At 44.5% G+C, this 23,009-nt stretch overlaps 1 protein-coding gene across 1 annotated transcript in view; it reads right to left on the reverse strand.

Annotated features, from left to right (window-relative positions):
* Window positions 1-9,899, reverse strand: part of pfn1 (profilin 1) — a 21,157-nt gene extending 11,258 nt beyond the window's left edge. The window contains exons 1-2 of the mRNA XM_055901352.1: window positions 9,793-9,899; window positions 9,421-9,586 (exon numbers count right to left, since the gene is read on the reverse strand). Of these exons, the coding sequence (XP_055757327.1) occupies window positions 9,421-9,558 (138 nt within the window). The 5' untranslated portion in view covers window positions 9,559-9,586; window positions 9,793-9,899. The remainder of the gene's footprint in view (window positions 1-9,420; window positions 9,587-9,792) is intronic.
* Window positions 9,900-23,009: the final 13,110 nt, after the last annotated feature.

Raw genomic sequence — 23,009 nt, forward strand, 5'->3', positions numbered from 1 at the left:
ACAGTCAACTGGTTATATTATATCATGGAACACAGTCAACTGGTTATATTATATCATGGAACACAGTCAACTGGTTATATTATATAATGGAACACAGTCAACTGGTTATATTATAGAATGGAACACAGTCAACTGGTTATATTATAGAATGGAACACAGTCAACTGGTTATATTATAGAATGGAACACAGTCAACTGGTTATATTATATAATGGAACACAGTCAACTGGTTATATTATATAATGGAACACAGTCAACTGGTTATATTATATAATGGAACACAGTCAACTGGTTATATTATATAATGGAACACAGTCAACTGGTTATATTATATCATGGAACACAGTCAACTGGTTATATTATATCATGGAACACAGTCAACTGGTTATATTATATAATGGAACACAGTCAACTGGTTATATTATATAATGGAACACAGTCAACTGGTTATATTATATAATGGAACACAGTCAACTGGTTATATTATATAATGGAACACAGTCAACTGGTTATATTATATAATGGAACACAGTCAACTGGTTATATTATATAATGGAACACAGTCAACTGGTTATATTATATAATGGTACACAGTCAACTGGTTATATTATATCATGGAACACAGTCAACTGGTTATATTATATCATGGAACACAGTCAACTGGTTATATTATATAATGGAACACAGTCAACTGGTTATATTATATAATGGTACACAGTCAACTGGTTATATTATATAATGGAACACAGTCAACTGGTTATATTATATAATGGAACACAGTCTAATATCAACTGGTTATATTATATAATGGAACACAGTCAACTGGTTATATTATATCATGGAACACAGTCAACTGGTTATATTATATCATGGAACACAGTCAACTGGTTATATTATATAATGGAACACAGTCTAATATCAACTGGTTATATTATATCATGGAACACAGTCAACTGGTTATATTATATCATGGAACACAGTCAACTGGTTATATTATATAATGGAACACAGTCTAATATCAACTGGTTATATTATATAATGGAACACAGTCAACTGGTTATATTATATAATGGTACACAGTCAACTGGTTATATTATATAATGGAACACAGTCTAATATCAACTGGTTATATTATATAATGGAACACAGTCAACTGGTTATTTTATATAATGGAACACAGTCTAATATTAACTGGTTATATTATATAATGGAACACAGTCAACTGGTTATATTATATAATGGAACACAGTCAACTGGTTATATTATATAATGGAACACAGTCACCTGGTTATATTATATCATGGAACACAGTCAACTGGTTATATTATATAATGGAACACAGTCAACTGGTTATATTATATCATGGAACACAGTCAACTGGTTATATTATATAATGGAACACAGTCAACTGGTTATATTATATAATGGAACACAGTCAACTGGTTATATTATATCATGGAACACAGTCAACTGGTTATATTATATAATGGAACACAGTCAACTGGTTATATTATATCATGGAACACAGTCAACTGGTTATATTATATCATGGAACACAGTCAACTGGTTATATTATAGAATGGAACACAGTCAACTGGTTATATTATATAATGGAACACAGTCTCCAGGAAGGTGGTGACCTCAGAAGTGGCTCTAACCCTGCGGCTGTGATTTTGTTCATTTAACAGACCAGACACTTACTTCCTGAGCCCTTAGCACCTTTTCTCATAGAACAAACATGTAATATAGTGGAACAGTGAGAAGTGATGCACATTTGAAACGGTTGTTCTCAGAGTGTGATCATTTGAAACAGGGCTTAATGTAGAGAGAGTTGAAAGACATTTCAGGCAAATATATTGATAAAAGGTCACCTTGTCCTAGAGAGATGGGTTATCAAAACGTCACTCCAGGGTAAACCTACACGAAGCACAGCCCTTATTTTAAGAGTTTCTAAAATCCCCTTTGGGGAAAAACGTTAGGTGGAAAAACTATAGGAACCATTTCCTTGTTTGACCGCTAGGTTTTATGGGTATTAGGATACTGTGGTACTCTATAAAACACAAACGGACATGAAAGATGCCTACCTCTGTAAGCCGAACCGTATTCACAATCTGTCACAAGACAAGGAGTTACACAAGTCGTCTCTCCCTCTGGGACAATCTGCATGTCTACTGTCTGCACCACCCTCTCTCCCTCTGGGACAATCTGCATGTCTACTGTCTGCACCACCCTCTCTCCCAATCTGCATGTCTACTGTCTGCACCACCCTCTCTCCCTCTGGGACAATCTGCATGTCTACTGTCTGCACCACCCTCTCTCCCTCTGGGACAATCTGCATGTCTACTGTCTGCACCACCCTCTCTCCCTCTGGGGCAATCTGCATGTCTACTGTCTGCACCACCCTCTCTCCCTCTGGGGCAATCTGCATGTCTACTGTCTGCACCACCCTCTCTCCCTCTGGGACAATCTGCATGTCTACTGTCTGCTCCACCCTCTCTCCCTCTGGGACAATCTGCATGTCTACTGTCTGCACCACCCTCTCTCCCTCTGGGACAATCTGCATGTCTACTGTCTGCACCACCCTCTCTCCCTCTGGGACAATCTGCATGTCTACTGTCTGCACCACCCTCTCTCCCTCTGGGACAATCTGCATGTCTACTGTCTGCTCCATCCTTCATGTGCACCACCCTCTCTCCCTCTGGGGCAATCTGCATGTCTACTGTCTGCACCACCCTCTCTCCCTCTGGGACAATCTGCATGTCTACTGTCTGCACCACCCTCTCTCCCTCTGGGACAATCTGCATGTCTACTGTCTGCTCCATCCTTCATGTGCACCACCCTCTCTCCCTCTGGGGCAATCTGCATGTCTACTGTCTGCTCAACCCTTCATGACCACCCTCTCTCCCTCTGGGACAATCTGCATGTCTACTGTCTGCACCACCCTCTCTCCCTCTGGGACAATCTGCATGTCTACTGTCTGCACCACCCTCTCTCCCTCTGGGACAATCTGCATGTCTACTGTCTGCACCACCCTCTCTCCCTCTGGGACAATCTGCATGTCTACTGTCTGCACCACCCTCTCTCCCTCTGGGACAATCTGCATGTCTACTGTCTGCACCACCCTCTCTCCCTCTGGGGCAATCTGCATGTCTACTGTCTGCTCCATCCTTCATGACCACCCTCTCTCCCTCTGGGACAATCTGCATGTCTACTGTCTGCACCACCCTCTCTCCCTCTGGGACAATCTGCATGTCTACTGTTTGCTCAAACCTTCATGTGCACCACCCTCTTGCAGAGAAATAGGTTTGGAAACACCACATCAACCGGAGCCTAACCCCATGTCTGACACACAGTCATTGCAAGAGCAACAACAATCTTCATGCTCCTCATGTGACTGGCTGTAGGGGTGGTGTGTGTGTGTGTGTGTGTGTGTGTGTGTGTGTGTGTGTGTGTGTGTGTGTGTGTGTGTGTGTGTGTGTGTGTGTGTGTGTGTGTGTGTGTGTGTGTGTGTGTGGCAGAAGTTGGATGGGGGAAGTGACTCAGAGAAGGTGCACCTCTACTTACTTCCTATATGTTGAGCTGTGGTGTGTGTGTGTGTGTGTGTGTGTGTGTGTGTGTGTGTGTGTGTGTGTGTGTGTGTGTGTGTGTGTGTGTGTGTGTGTGTGTGTGTGTGTGTGTGTGTGTGTGTGTGTGTCTATCTGGAGTTGCAGTTTGCAACATGACCAAATAAGGACCTCAAAATCGAACTAAAAAACACGGAACTACCCCGGGGACACACACACACACACACACACACACACACACACACACACACACACACACACACACACACACACACACACACACACACACACACACACACACACACACACACACACACACACACACACACACACACTTATGCCGATAATTAAATAATGCAGCGTTCACATTTGAACATTTTACCAGAAGTCAGGAGAGTCTGACTGAGTTTTCTCCAACAGCTACTAGTTAACTACTAGTGTACTATCCAAACTATCCAACCCAGCCTCAGCCCATACTTGCATCCTAAATAGTATTTGAGTGAAAAAATATAGTTGAATAGTATGTGACATTTTGAAAGGCTAGTTTCTGTGTTGGTCAAAATGTAGGCTAAGTAGTTTTTGTTCTCCTTATTAAAATGCTAACGAGAATTGCATCGTATGCTACATCTTTAAAAACAAACTGGATTTCTGTTTCCTCATTGAAAAGTGCCTCTTGTTTTCTTGGCCTTCGTCAGAGCTTCTAAACTAATTCATCTTTTGATTTGTGTGTCTGGGCACCGGGGACGTGGCTGCGTTATTGACGTCATGTAATCAGGCCTTTTGATTTCAACAAATGGATTGATTTTGAGTTTAGTTTATTTTTACAGGGACAGTGCACATTAATGTCACGTTCCTGACCTGTTTCCCCTTGTTTTTGTATTTGTTTAGTATGGTCAGGGCGTGAGTTGGGGTATTCTATGTTGTGTGTCTAGTTTGTCTGTTTCTGTGTCCAGCCTAATATGGTTCTCAATCAGAGACAGCTGTCAATCGTTGTCCCTGATTGAGAATCATATATAGGTGGCTTGTTTTGTGTTGGGGATTGTGGGTGGTTGTTTCCTGTCTCTGTGTTTGTGTTCTGCACCAGATAGGACTGTCTCGGTTTTCACGTTTGTTGTTTTGTATTGTTGTAAGTGTTCACAGTTCGTTAAATTAAACATGTTGAACACTAACTGCGCTGCATTTTGGTCCTCTCCTTCATCCCAGGAAGAAAGCCGTTACAATTAATCAACGTTTCAGTAAAAGTGACGGTTTTAGCCAGCCGGCTAAATTTTCAACCGCAGTCCCTGGGCAGGTTATTAAAGTTTATTGATTTTAGTTTAGTAGGCTGTTTCATTACTTCCTTCATGGATCAATAACAGTCATTCTGATCTCCCAATGATCAGGGCTTTAGCTGAACTATGTTGCTGTCCAGCGGTTCTGACTTTGCAGACTGTTTTCCTGAAGGCAAAAGCCTTTAGATTTGAACACATGAAAAGTTTCAGTGTTTTCAGGTTATTTGATGTAATATACGTTACCATCCCTTTGGTTTCACTAATAAAACTGTTGAAATGGAAACGCATCATCTGTTGATGATGAGCTCATCTATATAACATTTTAAACAAAGGACTGAAACAGATCATTTGTTTCCATTTCAACATATTTATGAGTGAAACCAAAATGCATATTTATTTTATGGGCTACAGCAAAGTTTCCCGAACGTGGTCCTGCCCCAACTACACAGCTGACTCAAATACTCAGCGCTTGGTGAGGGGGTCATTTGATACAGCTGTGTAGTGCTAGGGGGAAAAAACACCCAGGGGGGGGGGGCCCCAGGACCGAGTTTGGGAAACCCTGGGCTACGATATAGGTTGAATGTGATAGTCTGTCTATAACCAGTCTGAGGAGGTCTATAACCAGCCTGAGGAGGTCTATAACCAGCCTGAGGAGGTCTATAACCAGCCTGAGGAGGTCTATAACTCCATTAGGTTGAATGTGATAGTCTGTCTATAACCAGCCTGAGGAGGTCTATAACCAGCCTGAGGAGGTCTATAACCAGCCTGAGGAGGTCTATAACCAGCCTGAGGAGGTCTATAACCAGCCTGAGGAGGTCTATAACCAGCCTGAGGAGGTCTATAACCAGCCTGAGGAGGTCTATAACCAGCCTGAGGAGGTCTATAACCAGCCTGAGGAGGTCTATAACCAGCCTGAGGAGGTCTATAACTCCATTAGGTTGAATGTGATAGTCTGTCTATAACCAGCCTGAGGAGGTCTATAACCAGCCTGAGGAGGTCTATAACCAGCCTGAGGAGGTCTATAACCAGCCTGAGGAGGTCTATAACCAGCTTGAGGAGGTCTATAACTCCATTAGGTTGAATGTGATAGTCTGTCTATAACCAGCCTGAGGAGGTCTATAACCAGCCTGAGGAGGTCTATAACCAGCTTGAGGAGGTCTATAACTCCATTAGGTTGAATGTGATAGTCTGTCTATAACCAGCCTGAGGAGGTCTATAACCAGCCTGAGGAGGTCTATAACCAGTCTGAGGAGGTCTATAACCAGCCTGAGGAGGTCTATAACCAGTCTGAGGAGGTCTATAACCAGCCTGAGGAGGTCTATAACCAGCCTGAGGAGGTCTATAACTCCATTAGGTTGAATGTGATAGTCTGTCTATAACCAGCCTGAGGAGGTCTATAACCAGCCTGAGGAGGTCTATAACCAGCCTGAGGAGGTCTATAACCAGCCTGAGGAGGTCTATAACTCCATTAGGTTGAATGTGATAGTCTGTCTATAACCAGCCTGAGGAGGCCTATAACCAGCCTGAGGAGGTCTATAACCAGCCTGAGGAGGTCTATAACCAGCCTGAGGAGGTCTATAACCAGCCTGAGGAGGTCTATAACTCCATTAGGTTGAATGTGATAGTCTGTCTATAACCAGCCTGAGGAGGTCTATAACCAGCCTGAGGAGGTCTATAACTCCATTAGGTTGAATGTGATAGTCTGTCTATAACCAGCCTGAGGAGGTCTATAACCAGCCTGAGGAGGTCTATAACTCCATTAGGTTGAATGTGATAGTCTGTCTATAACCAGCCTGAGGAGGTCTATAACCAGCCTGAGGAGGTCTATAACTCCATTAGGTTGAATATGATAGTCTGACTATAACCAGCCTGAGGAGGTCTATAACTCCATTAGGTTGAATGTGATAGTCTGTCTATAACCAGCCTGAGGAGGTCTATAACCAGCCTGAGGAGGTCTATAACCAGCCTGAGGAGGTCTATAACTCCATTAGGTTGAATATGATAGTCTGTCTATAACCAGCCTGAGGAGGTCTATAACCAGTCTGAGGAGGTCTATAACCAGCCTGAGGAGGTCTATAACCAGCCTGAGGAGGTCTATAACTCCATTAGGTTGAATATGATAGTCTGTCTATAACCAGCCTGAGGAGGTCTATAACCAGCCTGAGGAGGTCTATAACCAGCCTGAGGAGGTCTATAACTCCATTAGGTTGAATGTGATAGTCTGTCTATAACCAGCCTGAGGAGGTCTATAACCAGCCTGAGGAGGTCTATAACCAGCCTGAGGAGGTCTATAACCAGCCTGAGGAGGTCTATAACTCCATTAGGTTGAATGTGATAGTCTGTCTATAACCAGCCTGAGGAGGTCTATAACTCCATTAGGTTGAATGCTATAGTCTGTCTATAACCAGCCTGAGGAGGTCTATAACTCCATTAGGTTGAATGTGATAGTCTGTCTATAACCAGCCTGAGGAGGTCTATAACTCCATTAGGTTGAATGTGATAGTCTGTCTATAACCAGCCTGAGGAGGTCTATAACCAGCCTGAGGAGGTCTATAACCAGCCTGAGGAATGGTTCCAGCCATGGCATACTGCATACGTTTTACTAAATAGTATGCAATGATGAGTACATAGTATGCAGTCAAGTATGTTATTAATATGTTATTAATATTATTATTATTATTATTATTATTATTATTATTATTATTATTATTATTTGACCCTGCTGGTCATTTATGAACATTTTGGCCATGTTCTGTTATAATCGCCACCCGGCACAGCCAGTAGAGGCCTGGCCACCCCTCATAGCCTGGTTCCTCTCTAGGTTTCTTCCTAGGTTCTGGCCTTTCTAGGGAGTTTTTCCTAGCCACCGTGCTTCTACACCTGCATTGCTTGCTGTTTGGGGGTTTTAGGCTGGGTTTCTGTACAGCACTTTGAGATATCAGCTGATGTAAGAAGGGCTTTATAAATACATTTGATTTGATTTGATGTAAGGGCTTTATAAATACATTTGATTTGATGTAAGAAGGGCTTTATCAATACATTTGATTTGATTTGATGTAAAAGGGCTTTCTAAATACATTTGATTTGATTTGATGTAAGAAGGGCTTTATAAATACATTTGATTTGATTTGATGTAAAAGGGCTTTCTAAATACATTTGATTTGATTTGATGTAAGAAGGGCTTTATAAATACATTTGATTTGATTTGATGTAAGGGCTTTATAAATACATTTGATTTGATGTAAAAGGGCTTTATAAAAACATTTGATTTGATGTAAGAAGGGCTTTCTAAATACATTTGATTTGATTTGATGTAAGAAGGGCTTTATAAAAACATTTGATTTGATGTAAAAGGGCTTTATAAAAACATTTGATTTGATGTAAGAAGGGCTTTATAAATACATTTGATTTGATTTGATGTAAGAAGGGCTTTCTAAATACATTTGATTTGATGTAAAAGGGCTTTATAAATACATTTGATTTGATTTGATGTAAGAAGGGCTTTATAAATACATTTGATTTGATTTGATGTAAGAAGGGCTTTATAAAAACATTTGATTTGATGTAAGAAGGGCTTTATAAATACATTTGATTTGATTTGATGTAAGAAGGGCTTTATAAAAACATTTGATTTGATGTAAGAAGGGCTTTATAAATACATTTGATTTGATTTGATGTAAGAAGGGCTTTATAAAAACATTTGATTTGATGTAAGAAGGGCTTTATAAATACATTTGATTTGATTTGATGTAAGAAGGGCTTTATAAAAACATTTGATTTGATGTAAGAAGGGCTTTATAAATACATTTGATTTGATTTGATGTAAGAAGGGCTTTATAAAAACATTTGATTTGATGTAAGAAGGGCTTTATAAATACATTTGATTTGATTTGATGTAAGAAGGGCTTTATAAAAACATTTGATTTGATGTAAAAGGGCTTTCTAAATACATTTGATTTGATGTAAGAAGGGCTTTATAAATACATTTGATTTGATTTGATGTACGAAGGGCTTTATAAAAACATTTGATTTGATGTAAGAAGGGCTTTATAAAAACATTTGAAGTATGTAGTAGGCTAGTATGAGTATCTAGACACCTGCGGTGTCTAGGGGCCAAAACCTTCTTCCCTCTCCAGCTGAGCTTTTATTTCCACTTCCTGGTTGACAGGTCAACTTATGGACAACGCTCTCGTTGTGTCAGACCCGGAAACATCCAACACCCAAGTCATCCAACCGTTAAACCAACCGTTAAAACCAACCGTTAAAACCAACCGTTAAAACCAACCGTTAAAACCAACCGTTAAAACCAACCGTTAAAACCAACCGTTAAACCAACCGTTAAAACCAACCGTTAAAACCAACCGTTAAAACCAACCGTTAAAACCAACCGTTAAAACCAACCGTTAAAACCAACCGGTGTCTTCGCTTCACCACCCGCCTACAGCGCCCACTGAGAGACCTAAACCTGCACACACACACACACACAATTCTCTCTCACACACACACACACACACACACACACACACACACACACACACACACACACACACACACACACACACACACACTCCCGTGTCAGCTACTCACAGACACACCAGCCAGTTGACCTCCAGGTGTTGAAGCCCAGACCGACTCCTTCCCCGCCTCAGACCCACAGATCGCTGCCTCTTCCACGAAGGGAGGTGTTCCCGCCATCAGGTTGGTTATATAGCCATCCCACGCCATGGTTCTACAGCACTGATGAATATAGACACTATAGAGACGGGGAGGGAAAGGAGAGATGTGGAGGAGAGGGAGGGGAGAAGATAGGAGTTTTAACAAACAGGAACCAACATATTGAGCGTTCAACATTCCGAGGCCACTGCATTAAATCACGATGCTCTGCACCACAATGTCAAAGTAGTATGTAACACAAGTCCTACAGTGATCCAGAATAAAGGTGTGTGTCGGGGTTGTTACCTGAGCGGCTCAAGACGCGGAGACCTTGGAGTGAAAACGGAGGAAGAGCAGGCGCGCGGTTATATATGCCGTGTCGCGCCCGCCCCTCGGGACTTCCTTGTTCAGTAACGGAGACGTCGGGCTGCGTTCAGTTCACTCAAAGTTCCGTTCAGTAACGAAGCGTAGAATACTGATCGACACGTTTTCTCCCAAAACAGTTATCAACATTCTCATAGGTCCTTACAACAGCAATGTAGACCTGTGGCCTTCAGTCCACCGTAATTAAATGTAACGATTTCAACTGGTCATTCAGGATAGCACCATTACCTTTCAATTTAAACATTAAACACCCCTTTGTCCTGAAGATACCCAAATACCGCACGATGATTCACATAGGACGCAGTAGAGCCCCACAGTGGAGGTGTCATAATACCCATAAAACCTGGCGGTCAAACAGGGAAATGGTTCCAGTACTTTTTGCACCATTCATTTTTCCCCAACGGGGATTTTAGAAACACTTCCAATAAAGACTGTGTTTGATGTCGGCTTATTTTTTTTAAACTTTCTAAATCTCTCTCAGACAAGGTCGACTTTTATCAATATATTTCTCTTTATTTACCCTCAGATTCTAAAATGCTAATTAGCATCAAAGTATCACGTAAAACTACAAATCCCTGCAAGCTCGTGCACGTCATCTCTAGCAGACACCTTTTCTAACAGGTATTGTGTCAATGTAAAACGTGCACAAGACAGTTCACAGAATTGTCAATTTAAAGAAATGTAGCCAATTTATTAATGACTACATTTAGTTAACATTAGATACAGAGATTTACCTTTGCCTGGTTTCGGCAGTCTAGGCCAGATCATCATGGTATTTGTAGTTCTTCATGATAGCCACATTAGCAGCTAATTATCATTCAATTTTGGGGAGTAAATACAGGCAAGTCACCTTGTCCTAGAGAGATCGGTTATCAAAACGTCACTCCAGGGTAAACCTACACGAAACACAGTCCTTATTTTAAGTGTTTCTAAAATGCGCTTTGGGGAAAAATGAATGGTGCAAAAAGTACTGGAACCATTTCCCTGTTTGACCGCTAGTTTTTATGGGTATTATGACTCATACTGTGGTACTCTATAAAACCACTCCACTCCCGGTTCAAAGGAGAGGGACACGATAAAGACAAGAGAGAAAGAAGATCCCTGCCATTCTCTGGAGGAAGTCTCTTATCCCTGCCATTCTCTGGAGGAAGTCTCTTATCCCTGCCATTCTCTGGAGGAAGTCTCTTAACTTAGAATATGTGGACAACTACAAATACCTCGGTGTCTGGTTAGACTGTAAACTCTCCTTCCAGACTCACATTAAGCATCTCCAATCCAAAATGAAATCTAGAATTGGCTTCCTATTTCGCAACAAAGCCTCCTTCACTCATGCTGCCAAACATACCCTCGTAAAACTGACTATCCTACCGATCCTTGACTTCGGCGATGTCATTTACAAAATAGCCTCCAACACTCTACTCAACAAATTGGATGCTGTCTATCACAGTGCCATCCGTTTAGTCACCAAAGCCCCATATAGTACCCACCACTGCGACCTGTATGCTCTCGTTGGCTGGCCCTCATTACATATTCGTCGCCAAACCCACTGGCTCCAGGTCATCTCTAAGTCTACTAGGTAAAGCCCCTCCTTATCTCAGCTCACTGGTCACCATAGCAACACCCACCCATAGCACGCGCTCCAGCAGGTATATCTCACTGGTCACCCCCAAAGCCAACACCTCCTTTGGCCACCTTTCCTTCCAGTTCTCTGCCGCCAATGACTGGAACGAATTGCAAAAATCACTGAAGTTGGAGACTCATATCTCCCTCTCGAACTTTAAGCATCAGCTGTCAGAGCAGCTTATCGATCGCTGCAGCTGTACATAGCCCATCTGTAAATAGCCCATCCAACTACCTCATCCCCATATTATTATTTATCCTCTTGTTCTTTTGCACCCAAGTATCTCTACTTGCACATCATCATCTGCACATCTATCACTCCAGTGTTTAATTGATAAATTGTAATTATTTCGCCTCTATGGCCTATTTATTGTCTTACCTCCCAAATCTTCTACATTTGCACACACTGTATATAGATTATTCTATTGTGTAATTGACTGTACGATTGCTTATCTCATGAGTAACTCTGTGTTGTAGTCTGTGTCACACTGCTTTGCTTTATCTTGGCCAGGTCGCAGTTGTAAATGAGAACTTGTTCTCCACTGGCCTACCTGGTAAAATAAAGGTGAAATAAATGGTTAAAAAATAATGTAACTAGGCAAGTCAGTTAAGAACAAATTCTTATTTACAATGACGGCCTACCCCGGCCAAACCCTCCCCAAACCCGGACGATGCTGGGCCAATTGTGCACCGCCCCATGGGACTCCCGATCACGGCCGGATGTGATACAGCCTGGTACATTCCACAGTCCTACACTCCTCTGGGATTCTCAGACCTGTCCCAGCAGAACTCACTGTGTGTGTGTGTGTGTGTGTGTGTGTGTGTGTGTGTGTGTGTGTGTGTGTGTGTGTGTGTGTGTGTGTGTGTGTGTGTGTGTGTGTGTGTTTAATAGCTCCTTTCAGACGTGTTAGTGCAAGTCTAATCACACACACACACACACACACACACACACACACACACACACACACACACACACACACACACACACACACACACACACACACACACACACACACACACACACACACACACACACACACACACACACACACACACACACACACACACACACACACACACGTTCTCTGGACTGTCTCCCCTCCATCTCTCTCCATCCATCCATCTCTCTCTCTCTCTCTCTCTCTCTCTCTCTTTCTCTCTCTCTCTCCATCTCTCTTTCTCTCCATCTCTCTTTCTCTCCATCTCTCCATCTCTCTCTCTCTCCATCTCTCTTTCTCTCCATCTCTCTTTCTCTCCATCTCTCTCTCCCTCATCTCTCTTTCTCTCCATCTCTCCATCTCTCTTTCTCTCCATCTCTCTTTCTCTCCATCTCTCTCCTTCTCCATCTCTCTTTCTCTCCATCTCTCTCTCCATCTCTCTTTCTCTCCATCTCTCTCTCCTCCATCTCTCTTTCTCTCCATCTCTCTTTCTCTCCATCTCTCTCCTCCATCTCTCTCTCTCCTCCATCTCTCTTTCTCTCCATCTCTCTCTCCTCCATCTCTCTTTCTCTCCATCTGTCTTTCTATCTCCTCCTCTTACATCATTGACACACACACTGAGAGACAGTGAGGGAGGACACACTGAGACTACTGTGGACACATTCACCTGAAATTGTTCTAAGATTACACATAGACTAGCCAGTGCAAGGCCTGAACTATGGTGAATAATGAGAAGTTGATAAATAAACACACATTCACTTCCTGTAGCTAAAACTGGCTTCCTCTGGTTGAACCAGTCAGTAAGGATCATTCACTTCCTGTAGCTAACAGTAAACTGGCTTCCTCTGGTTGAACCAGTCAGTAAGGATCATTACTGGCTTCCTGACTCAGTTCGAGAAAATGAAGATGAGAGAGGAGAGGATGTGGTCACACACACACACACACACACACTTTAACTAGGAGAGTTGTTACCCTCTTCTAACCACAGTTAGAAGTGTTAGTCTGCTAAATTGTAATAACTTCGCTACAATGGCCTATTTATTGCCTCACCTCCTCACGCCATTTGCACACATTGTATATAGACTTTCTTTTTTTCCTATTGTGTAATTGACTGTACGATTGCTTATCTCATGAGTAACTCTGTGTTGTTGTCTGTGTCACACTGCTTTGCTTTATCTTGGCCAGGTCACAGTTGTAAATGAGAACTTGTTCTGAACTGGCCTACCTGGTTAAATAAAGTTGTTTTTATTTTTTTAAATAGCTGTCTTTCTGGCAGTGTCTGATTGGTCAGCTGGCAACTTATTTGGCAAAAATGGAAGAGAGGGAAGAAGAGAGAGAGAGAGAGACAGAGAGAGAGACAGAGAGAGAGAGAGAGGAAGAGCGAGGAGAAAGAGACAGAGACAGAGAGAAGAGAGACAGAGAGAGAGAGAGAGAGAGAGAGAGAGAGAGAGAGAGAGAGGAAGAGCGAGGAGAAAGAGACAGAGAGAAGAGAGACAGAGAGAGAGAGAGAGAGAGAGAGAGACAGAGAGACAGAGAGAGAGAGAGAGAGAGAGAGAGAGAGAGAGAGAGAGAGAGAGAGAGAGAGAGAGAGAGAGACAGAGAGACAGAGAGAGACAGAGAGAAATACAATCTTGATTAACTCACATATCTATTGGCTGAAATAATATAGTGTATCATCACAGCAGCAAGATTTGTGACCTTTGTGTTCTCAAGAAAAGGGCAACCAGTGAAGAACAAACACCATTGTAAATACAACCCATATTTATGTACATTTATTTTCCCTTTTGTACTTTAACTATTTGCACATCGTTACAATTGTGAGTGTAATGTTTACTGTTCATTTTTATTATTTATTACACTTCTGTTTATTATCTATTTCACTTGCTTTGGCAATGTTAATACATGTTTCCCATGCCAATAAAGCTCTTTGAATTGAATTGAGAGACAGAGACGTATGGGTGCTGCAGCACCCCCTGGTGGTGAGATGGTAAAACTGCAGAGGCGGCCAGGACCGTACAGAGCACCAAGGAGAGATCACCTCGAATGAACCAATGTGCAGAGGTAATGGGTCAGGGCACTGAGAGATGACAGCCAAGGTTTGAATGAAAATACAGTTTAATTAAATAAATCATACATAGACAATACAAGTTTAAAACACGTAATAAACTAATATAACATGTAACATTGATAAAACAAACATAAAATAATACAATTAAAATAAATCTTTTCTGAAGAAAATATCTCAGAAAACAACCGGTCCTCCTCTCCATGAATTAATTACAATTTATTTTTGTGTCAAATCGCCAGTTGGCAACCCATCCCTCTCCCTCTCTCTTCCCCCTCTCTCTTCCCCCTTTCTCTTTGTCTCTCTCCCATCCCTCTCCCTCTCTCTTCCCCCTTTCTCTTTGTCTCTCCCCCTCCCTCTCTCTTTCCTCTCTCTCTCCCATCCCTCTCCCTCTCTCTTCCCCCTTTCTCTTTGTCTCTCCCATCCCTCTCCCTCTCTCTCTCCCATCCCTCTCCCTCTCTCTTCCCCCTTTCTCTTTGTCTCTCCCCCTCCCTCTCTCTTTCCTCTCTCTCTCCCATCCCTCTCCCTCTCTCTTCCCCCTTTCTCTTTGTCTCTCCCCCTCCCTCTCTCTCTCTCTCTATCTCCCATCCCTCTCCCTCTCTCTTCCCCCTTTCTCTTTGTCTCTCCCCCTCCCTCTCTCTCTCTCTCTATCTCCCATCCCTCTCCCTCTCTCTCCTCCCTCTCTGTCTCTCCCCCTATCTCTCCCTCTCTCTGTCTCTCCCCCCCTCTCTCGCTCTCTCCCTGTCTTTCCAGAAACTATATTATAGTTGGGGATGAGGTAGTTGGATGGGCTATTTATATATTATACTTCATTAATCTGATGATCATTAATCTGATGACTGTTATTGATTTAATCCACTAACTAGGTTTAATTGTTACCTGACTATTTTAATCATGTAACAATTAACTCATTAGGGGTTTGGGGCACCACGGAAGAAGTTCTTTAGAAGATATGAGTTATATATTGATAACAGTCACTTATTAATCATTACCAGTCTCATTCTGAAGTCGTAAACCTTCTTGGATCTGATTATTCAGAACAAATTGGTTTAATTATTTATTTACTAACTAAGTAATAACACAGAACACGAGACAAAAGTCCCTTGTGGAATGACAAGATATGATGGCTTGTCACATCATAGATGGGAAGGGGGAAAGAGAGACAGAGATAAATGGACAAAGAGAATACTTATCATACATTTGGTAACTACGCTCACAGTAACCATTTACTTTGTACATGAACCCCCTCCCGTTTTTGAATAATGGCATGCTATGACACCAACCCTAACTCTTAGACCCCAGAGAGAGAGATCTATGCTGCTAGCATGCTATGACACCAACCCTAACTCTTAGGCCCCAGAGAGAGAGCTATGCTGCTAGCATGCTATGACACCAACCCTAACTCTTAGGCCCCAGAGAGAGAGAGCTATGCTGCTAGCATGCTATGACACCAACCCTAACTCTTAGGCCCCAGAGAGAGAGCTATGCTGCTAGCATGCTATGACACCAACCCTAACTCTTAGGCCCCAGAGAGAGCTATGCTGGCTAGCATGCTATGACACCAACCCTAACTCCTAGGCCCCAGAGAGAGAGAGCTATGCTGCTAGCATGCTATGACACCAACCCTAACTCTTAGGCCCCAGAGAGAGAGAGCTATGCTGCTAGCATTCTATGACACCAACCCTAACTCTTAGGCCCCAGAGAGAGAGCTATGCTGCTAGCATGCTATGACACCAACCCTAACTCTTAGGCCCCAGAGAGAGAGCTATGCTGCTAGCATGCTATGACACCAACCCTAACTCTTAGGCCCCAGAGAGAGAGAGAGCTATGCTGCTAGCATGCTATGACACCAACCCTAACTCTTAGGCCCCAGAGAGAGAGAGCTATGCTGCTAGCATGCTATGACACCAACCCTAACTCTTAGGCCCCAGAGAGAGAGAGCTATGCTGCTAGCATGCTATGACACCAACCCTAACTCTTAGGCCCCAGAGAGAGAGCTATGCTGCTAGCATGCTATGACACCAACCCTAACTCTTAGGCCCCAGAGAGAGCTATGCTGGCTAGCATGCTATGACACCAACCCTAACTCCTAGGCCCCAGAGAGAGAGAGCTATGCTGCTAGCATGCTATGACACCAACCCTAACTCTTAGACCCCAGAGAGAGAGAGCTATGCTGCTAGCATGCTATGACACCAACCCTAACTCTTAGGCCCCAGAGAGAGAGCTATGCTGCCAGCATGCTATGACACCAACCCTAACTCTTAGGCCCCAGAGAGAGAGAGCTATGCTGCTAGCATGCTATGACACCAACCCTAACTCTTAGGCCCCAGAGAGAGCTATGCTGGCTAGCATGCTATGACACCAACCCTAACTCCTAGGCCCCAGAGAGAGAGAGTTATGCTGCTAGCATGCTATGACACCAACCCTAACTCTTAGACCCCAGAGAGAGAGAGCTATGCTGCTAGCATGCTATGACACCAACCCTAACTCTTAGGCCCCAGAGAGAGAGCTATGCTGCTAGCATGCTATGACACCAACCCTAACTCTTAGGCCCCAGAGAGAGAGAGCTATGCTGCTAGCATGCTATGACACCAACCCTAACTCTTAGGCCCCAGAGAGAGAGCTATGCTGCTAGCATGCTATGACACCAACCCTAACTCTTAGGCCCCAGAGAGAGAGAGCTATGCTGCTAGCATGCTATGACACCAACCCTAACTCTTAGGCCCCAGAGAGAGAGAGCTATGCTGCTAGCATGCTATGACACCAACCCTAACTCTTAGGCCCCAGAGAGAGAGAGCTATGCTGCTAGCATGCTATGACACCAACCCTAACTCTTAGGCCCCAGAGAGAGAGAGCTATGCTGCTAGCATGCTATGACACCAACCCTAACTCTTAGGCCCCAGAGAGAGAGCTATGCTGCTAGCATTCTATGACACCAACCCTAACTCTTAGGCCCCAGAGAGAGAGCTATGCTGCTAGCATGCTATGAAACCAACCCTAACTCTTAGGCCCCAGAGAGAGAGCTATGCTGCTAGCATGCTATGACACCAACCCTAACTCTTAGGCCCCAGAGAGAGAGCTATGCTGCTAGCATGCTATGACACCAACCCTAACTCTTAGGCCCCAGAGAGAGAGAGCTATGCTGCTAGCATGCTATGACACCAACCCTAACTCTTAGGCCCCAGAGAGAGAGCTATGCTGCTAGCATGCTATGACACCAACCCTAACTCTTAGGCCCCAGAGAGAGAGCTATGCTGCTAGCATGCTATGACACCAACCCTAACTCTTAGGCCCCAGAGAGAGAGCTATGCTGCTAGCATGCTATGAAACAAACCCTAACTCTTAGGCCCCAGAGAGATAGCTATGCTGCTAGCATGCTATGACACTAACCCTAACTCTTAGGCCCCAGAGAGAGAGCTATGCTGCTAGCATGCTATGACACCAACCCTAACTCTTAGGCCCCAGAGAGAGAGCTATGCTGCTAGCATGCTATGAAACCAACCCTAACTCTTAGGCCCCAGAGAGAGAGAGCTATGCTGCTAGCATGCTATGACACCAACCCTAACTCTTAGGCCCCAGAGAGAGAGCTATGCTGCTAGCATGCTATGACACCAACCCTAACTCTTAGGCCCCAGAGAGAGAGCTATGCTGCTAGCATGCTATGACACCAACCCTAACTCTTAGGCCCCAGAGAGAGAGAGCTATGCTGCTAGCATTCTATGACACCAACCCTAACTCTTAGGCCCCCGAGAGAGAGCTATGCTGCTAGCATGCTATGAAACCAACCCTAACTCTTAGGCCCCAGAGAGAGAGCTATGCTGCTAGCATGCTATGACACCAACCCTAACTCTTAGGCCCCAGAGAGAGAGCTATGCTGCTAGCATGCTATGACACCAACCCGATCTCTTAGGCCCCAGAGAGAGAGAGAGCTATGCTGCTAGCATGCTATGACACCAACCCTAACTCTTAGGCCCCAGAGAGAGAGCTATGCTGCTAGCATGCTATGACACCAACCCTAACTCTTAGGCCCCAGAGAGAGAGCTATGCTGCTAGCATGCTATGACACCAACCCTAACTCTTAGGCCCCAGAGAGAGAGAGAGCTATGCTGCTAGCATGCTATGACACCAACCCTAACTCTTAGGCCCCAGAGAGAGAGAGAGCTATGCTGCTAGCATGCTATGACACCAACCCTAACTCTTAGGCCCCAGAGAGAGAGCTATGCTGCTAGCATGCTATGACACCAACCCTAACTCTTAGGCCCCAGAGAGAGAGCTATGCTGCTAGCATGCTATGACACCAACCCTAACTCTTAGGCCCCAGAGAGAGAGAGCTATGCTGCTAGCATTCTATGACACCAACCCTAACTCTTAGGCCCCCGAGAGAGAGCTATGCTGCTAGCATGCTATGAAACCAACCCTAACTCTTAGGCCCCAGAGAGAGAGCTATGCTGCTAGCATGCTATGACACCAACCCTAACTCTTAGGCCCCAGAGAGAGAGCTATGCTGCTAGCATGCTATGACACCAACCCGATCTCTTAGGCCCCAGAGAGAGAGAGAGCTATGCTGCTAGCATGCTATGACACCAACCCTAACTCTTAGGCCCCAGAGAGAGAGCTATGCTGCTAGCATGCTATGACACCAACCCTAACTCTTAGGCCCCAGAGAGAGAGCTATGCTGCTAGCATGCTATGACACCAACCCTAACTCTTAGGCCCCAGAGAAAGAGCTATGCTGCTAGCATGCTATGACACCAACCCTAACTCTTAGGCCCCAGAGAGAGAGCTATGCTGCTAGCATGCTATGACACCAACCCTAACTCTTAGGCCCCAGAGAGAGAGAGCTATGCTGCTAGCATTCTATGACACCAACCCTAACTCTTAGGCCCCAGAGAGAGAGCTATGCTGCTAGCATGCTATGAAACCAACCCTAACTCTTAGGCCCCAGAGAGAGAGCTATGCTGCTAGCATGCTATGACACCAACCCTAACTCTAGGCCCCAGAGAGAGAGCTATGCTGCTAGCATGCTATGACACCAACCCTAACTCTTAGGCCCCAGAGAGAGAGAGCTATGCTGCTAGCATGGTACGACACCAACATGCATTTCTGTATCCTTGTCAGATGGCTACAGCATCTGCTATCAGGGCTTTATGGGTGGTACCTAAGGGGACCAAGCCCGCACTACCGTACCTCATTGCCCTTCTCAATAAAACGTTGCAATATTGATCATTTATTTGGCCAAGACGCGCGCCAACAGAAAGACGATCTCAGATAAAGGAAGGAGAGAAACAGCGCCACTCTGTCTCCGTATGTGTAGACCATGTATCTGATGCTGTCTGCAGGAGGGGAATCTCCATAGGAGGAGCAGGGTAGCTGACTATTCAGCAGTCTGATGGTCTGAGGGTAGAAGTTATTGGCCAGTCTGACAGTTTTAGCCATGATGCTCCTGTACTGCACACATCTGAGTGATGGTAGCAGGGAGAACAGGCCGTGTCTCGGGTGGCTGGTCCTTGATGATCTTCTAGATGGTAGCAGGGTGAACAGGCCGTAGCTCGGGTGGCTGGTCCTTGATGATCTTCTAGATGGTAGCGGGGTGAACAGGCCATGGCTCGGGTGGCTGGTCCTTGATGATGTTCTAAATGGTAGCGAGGTGAACAGGCCATGGCTCGGGTGGCTGAGGTCCTTGATGATCTTCTAGAGGGTAGTGGGGTAAACAGGTCCTTGATGATCTTCTAGAGGGTAGTGGGGTGAACAGGCCGTGGCTCGGGTGGCTGGTCCTTGATGATCTTCTAGATGGTAGCAGGTTGAACAGGCCGTAGCTCGGGTGGCTGGTCCTTGATGATCTTCTAGATGGTAGCGGGGTGAACAGGCCATGGCTCGGGTTACTGGTCCTTGATGATGTTCTAAATGGTAGCGAGGTGAACAGGCCATGGCTCGGGTGGCTGAGGTCCTTGATGATCTTCTAGAGGGTAGTGGGGTAAACAGGTCCTTGATGATCTTCTAGAGGGTAGTGGGGTGAACAGGCCGTGGCTCGGGTGGCTGAGGTCCTTGATGATCTTCTAGATGGTAGTGAGGTGAACAGGCCATGGCTCGGGTGGTTGGTCCTTGATGATCTTCTAGATGGTAGCAGGGTGAACAGGCCGTAGCTCGGGTGGCTGAGGTCCTTGATGACCTTCCTGTGACACAGAGATGCTGTAGGTGTCCTGGAGGGCAGGCTGAACGTAGCACCCTCTAAAGAGCCTTTCAGTCAACGGTGGTGGAGTTGGCGTACCAGACTGTGGAGTTGGCGTACCAGACTGTGGAGTTGGCGTACCAGACTGGGGAGTTGGCGTACCAGACTGTGGAGTTGGCGTACCAGACTGTGGAGTTGGCGTACCAGACTGTGGAGTTGGCGCACCAGACTGTGGAGTTGGCGTACCAGACTGTGGAGTTGGCGTACCAGACTGTGGAGTTGGCGTACCAGACTGTGGAGTTGGCGTACCAGACTGTGGAGTTGGCGCACCAGACTGTGGAGTTGGCGTACCAGACTGTGGAGTTGGCGTACCAGACTGTGGAGTTGGCGTACCAGACTGTGGAGTTGGCGTACCAGACTGTGGAGTTGGCGTACCAGACTGTGGAGTTGGCGTACCAGACTGTGGAGTTGGCGCACCAGACTGTGGAGTTGGCGTACCAGACTGTGGAGTTGGCGTACCAGACTGTGGAGTTGGCGTACCAGACTGTGATGCAGCCCAACAGTATGATCTCGATGGTTCTCCTGTAGAACAATGTGAGGGCCCTCGGGATAGGCCGAAATACTTCAGCCTCCTGAGATTGAAGAGTCACTGTCGTACCTTCTTCACTACGATGTCCATGTGGTTAGACCATTTCAGGCTGTAAGTGATGTGTACGCCAAGGAACTTGATGTTTTTGACCGTCTCCACGGCAGCCCCGTTGATGAGGATGGGGGCGTTTCCATTCTGGTACCTCCTGAAGTCCACAATTTACCTGGCACCACGCCGTCAGAGTGCCTACCTCCTCCCTGTAGGCTCTCGTCGTCGTTGTTGGGGGAGTTATCAGGGTAGTGATGGAGTCTAGGTGTGCCTCATGATGGGACGCAGGTGTTTTAATGAGGGTTGCCAGGTGTGGGAATGTGGGTTGGCAGGTGTGGTAATGAGGGTTGCCAGGTGTGGTAATGAGGGTTGGCAGGTGTGGTAATGGGGGTTGCCAGGTGTGGTAATGAGGGTAGCCAGGTGTGGTAATAAGGGTTGCCAGGTACGGTAATGAGGGTTGCCAGGTGGGGTAATGAAGGTTGCCAGGTGTGTGTAATGAGGGTTGCCAGGACCGGTGGTTAGTAGACTGGTGACGTTGAGCGGAAGTAGATGTGACAATCATAAATAGGACTTTTGGAGTTATGTCACACTAACAAAATATACGGAAGTGTCTGCTCTACTCAAAATTACAACCAACTAATTGCAGCATTACCACAAAAATGGAAGAGGCGAGTAGAAAGGGGGGAAAGTTGTCCGTCGGCCCTGCATTAAAGACCAAAATTGTGATAAACAAAAAAATGTATACCAGTTTCATTTAACAATCAAAAAATATAGATTGCAAAATAGTTGGGAAAAGATTCCATGGTACATGGTTTATGAACTGACACACAAAACAATGGATTTAAAACTTATTTTTTACATTTAAATGATTATACAACATTTTTGTAACCAATAGAATGTTATATATATGGGGGATACAACCATCCCAGCTCTGCAGACTTTGCTGCAAAGGAACCGGATCATTTGTTTTGGTATTGTCCATATGTAGCTCGATTTTGGTCACAGGTCCAGGAATGGCTGAAGAATTGCAACATTTGCCTAGAACTAACGCTGCAGATAGCACTACTGGGTGATTTGAAAAGCCATAGTCAATCAATCAATAATATAATAATACTTTTAGGAAAAATGGTTCTTTAATTTACAATCTGTAGAAACTATGAGAATAGAAAGGTTCAGAACTTTTGTGAAACATGTCGATCTCCACCTAAATAGACAAACCCAAAAGTACCGGCTATTCATGTGTAATTACATGATTCTGACATGCATGAACTGGTACATTTGGAAAGACGACATCTGGGAGATTATGAGGAAATGATCAGAAGATAGATACGTGTTACATAGTTCAGAATACACAATACACACAGAAAGCTGTTTTGTCAAAATGTTTATTTTATACTGTCGGGGCTGGTGATCAATAACAGGCAGACAAATAAGACATCGTCATGCTCTGTGGCGTTCTGTGTGTATCAACGTATTCCGTGTTCATTTCGTTTATGCTTCACGACGCTAAATGGGATGTAGGTAGCAGCCATCTTGAAAGTAGGTCATCGGCTCAGCCTGCCCTTAGAAATATGTATGCCCATATATGGTAGTAAGTCTTACCAAAGAATTTAAGGCTCCGGTCAACAGCCAAGATACTCAACTTCCCGCAAACATCTTGCTTTTACAGAGTTCTCATACCGGACTGAATTGAATAAAAATAAATCTAAT

The sequence above is a fragment of the Salvelinus fontinalis genome, chromosome 36 (assembly GCF_029448725.1).
Source record: "Salvelinus fontinalis isolate EN_2023a chromosome 36, ASM2944872v1, whole genome shotgun sequence".
Lineage (NCBI taxonomy): Eukaryota > Metazoa > Chordata > Actinopteri > Salmoniformes > Salmonidae > Salvelinus > Salvelinus fontinalis.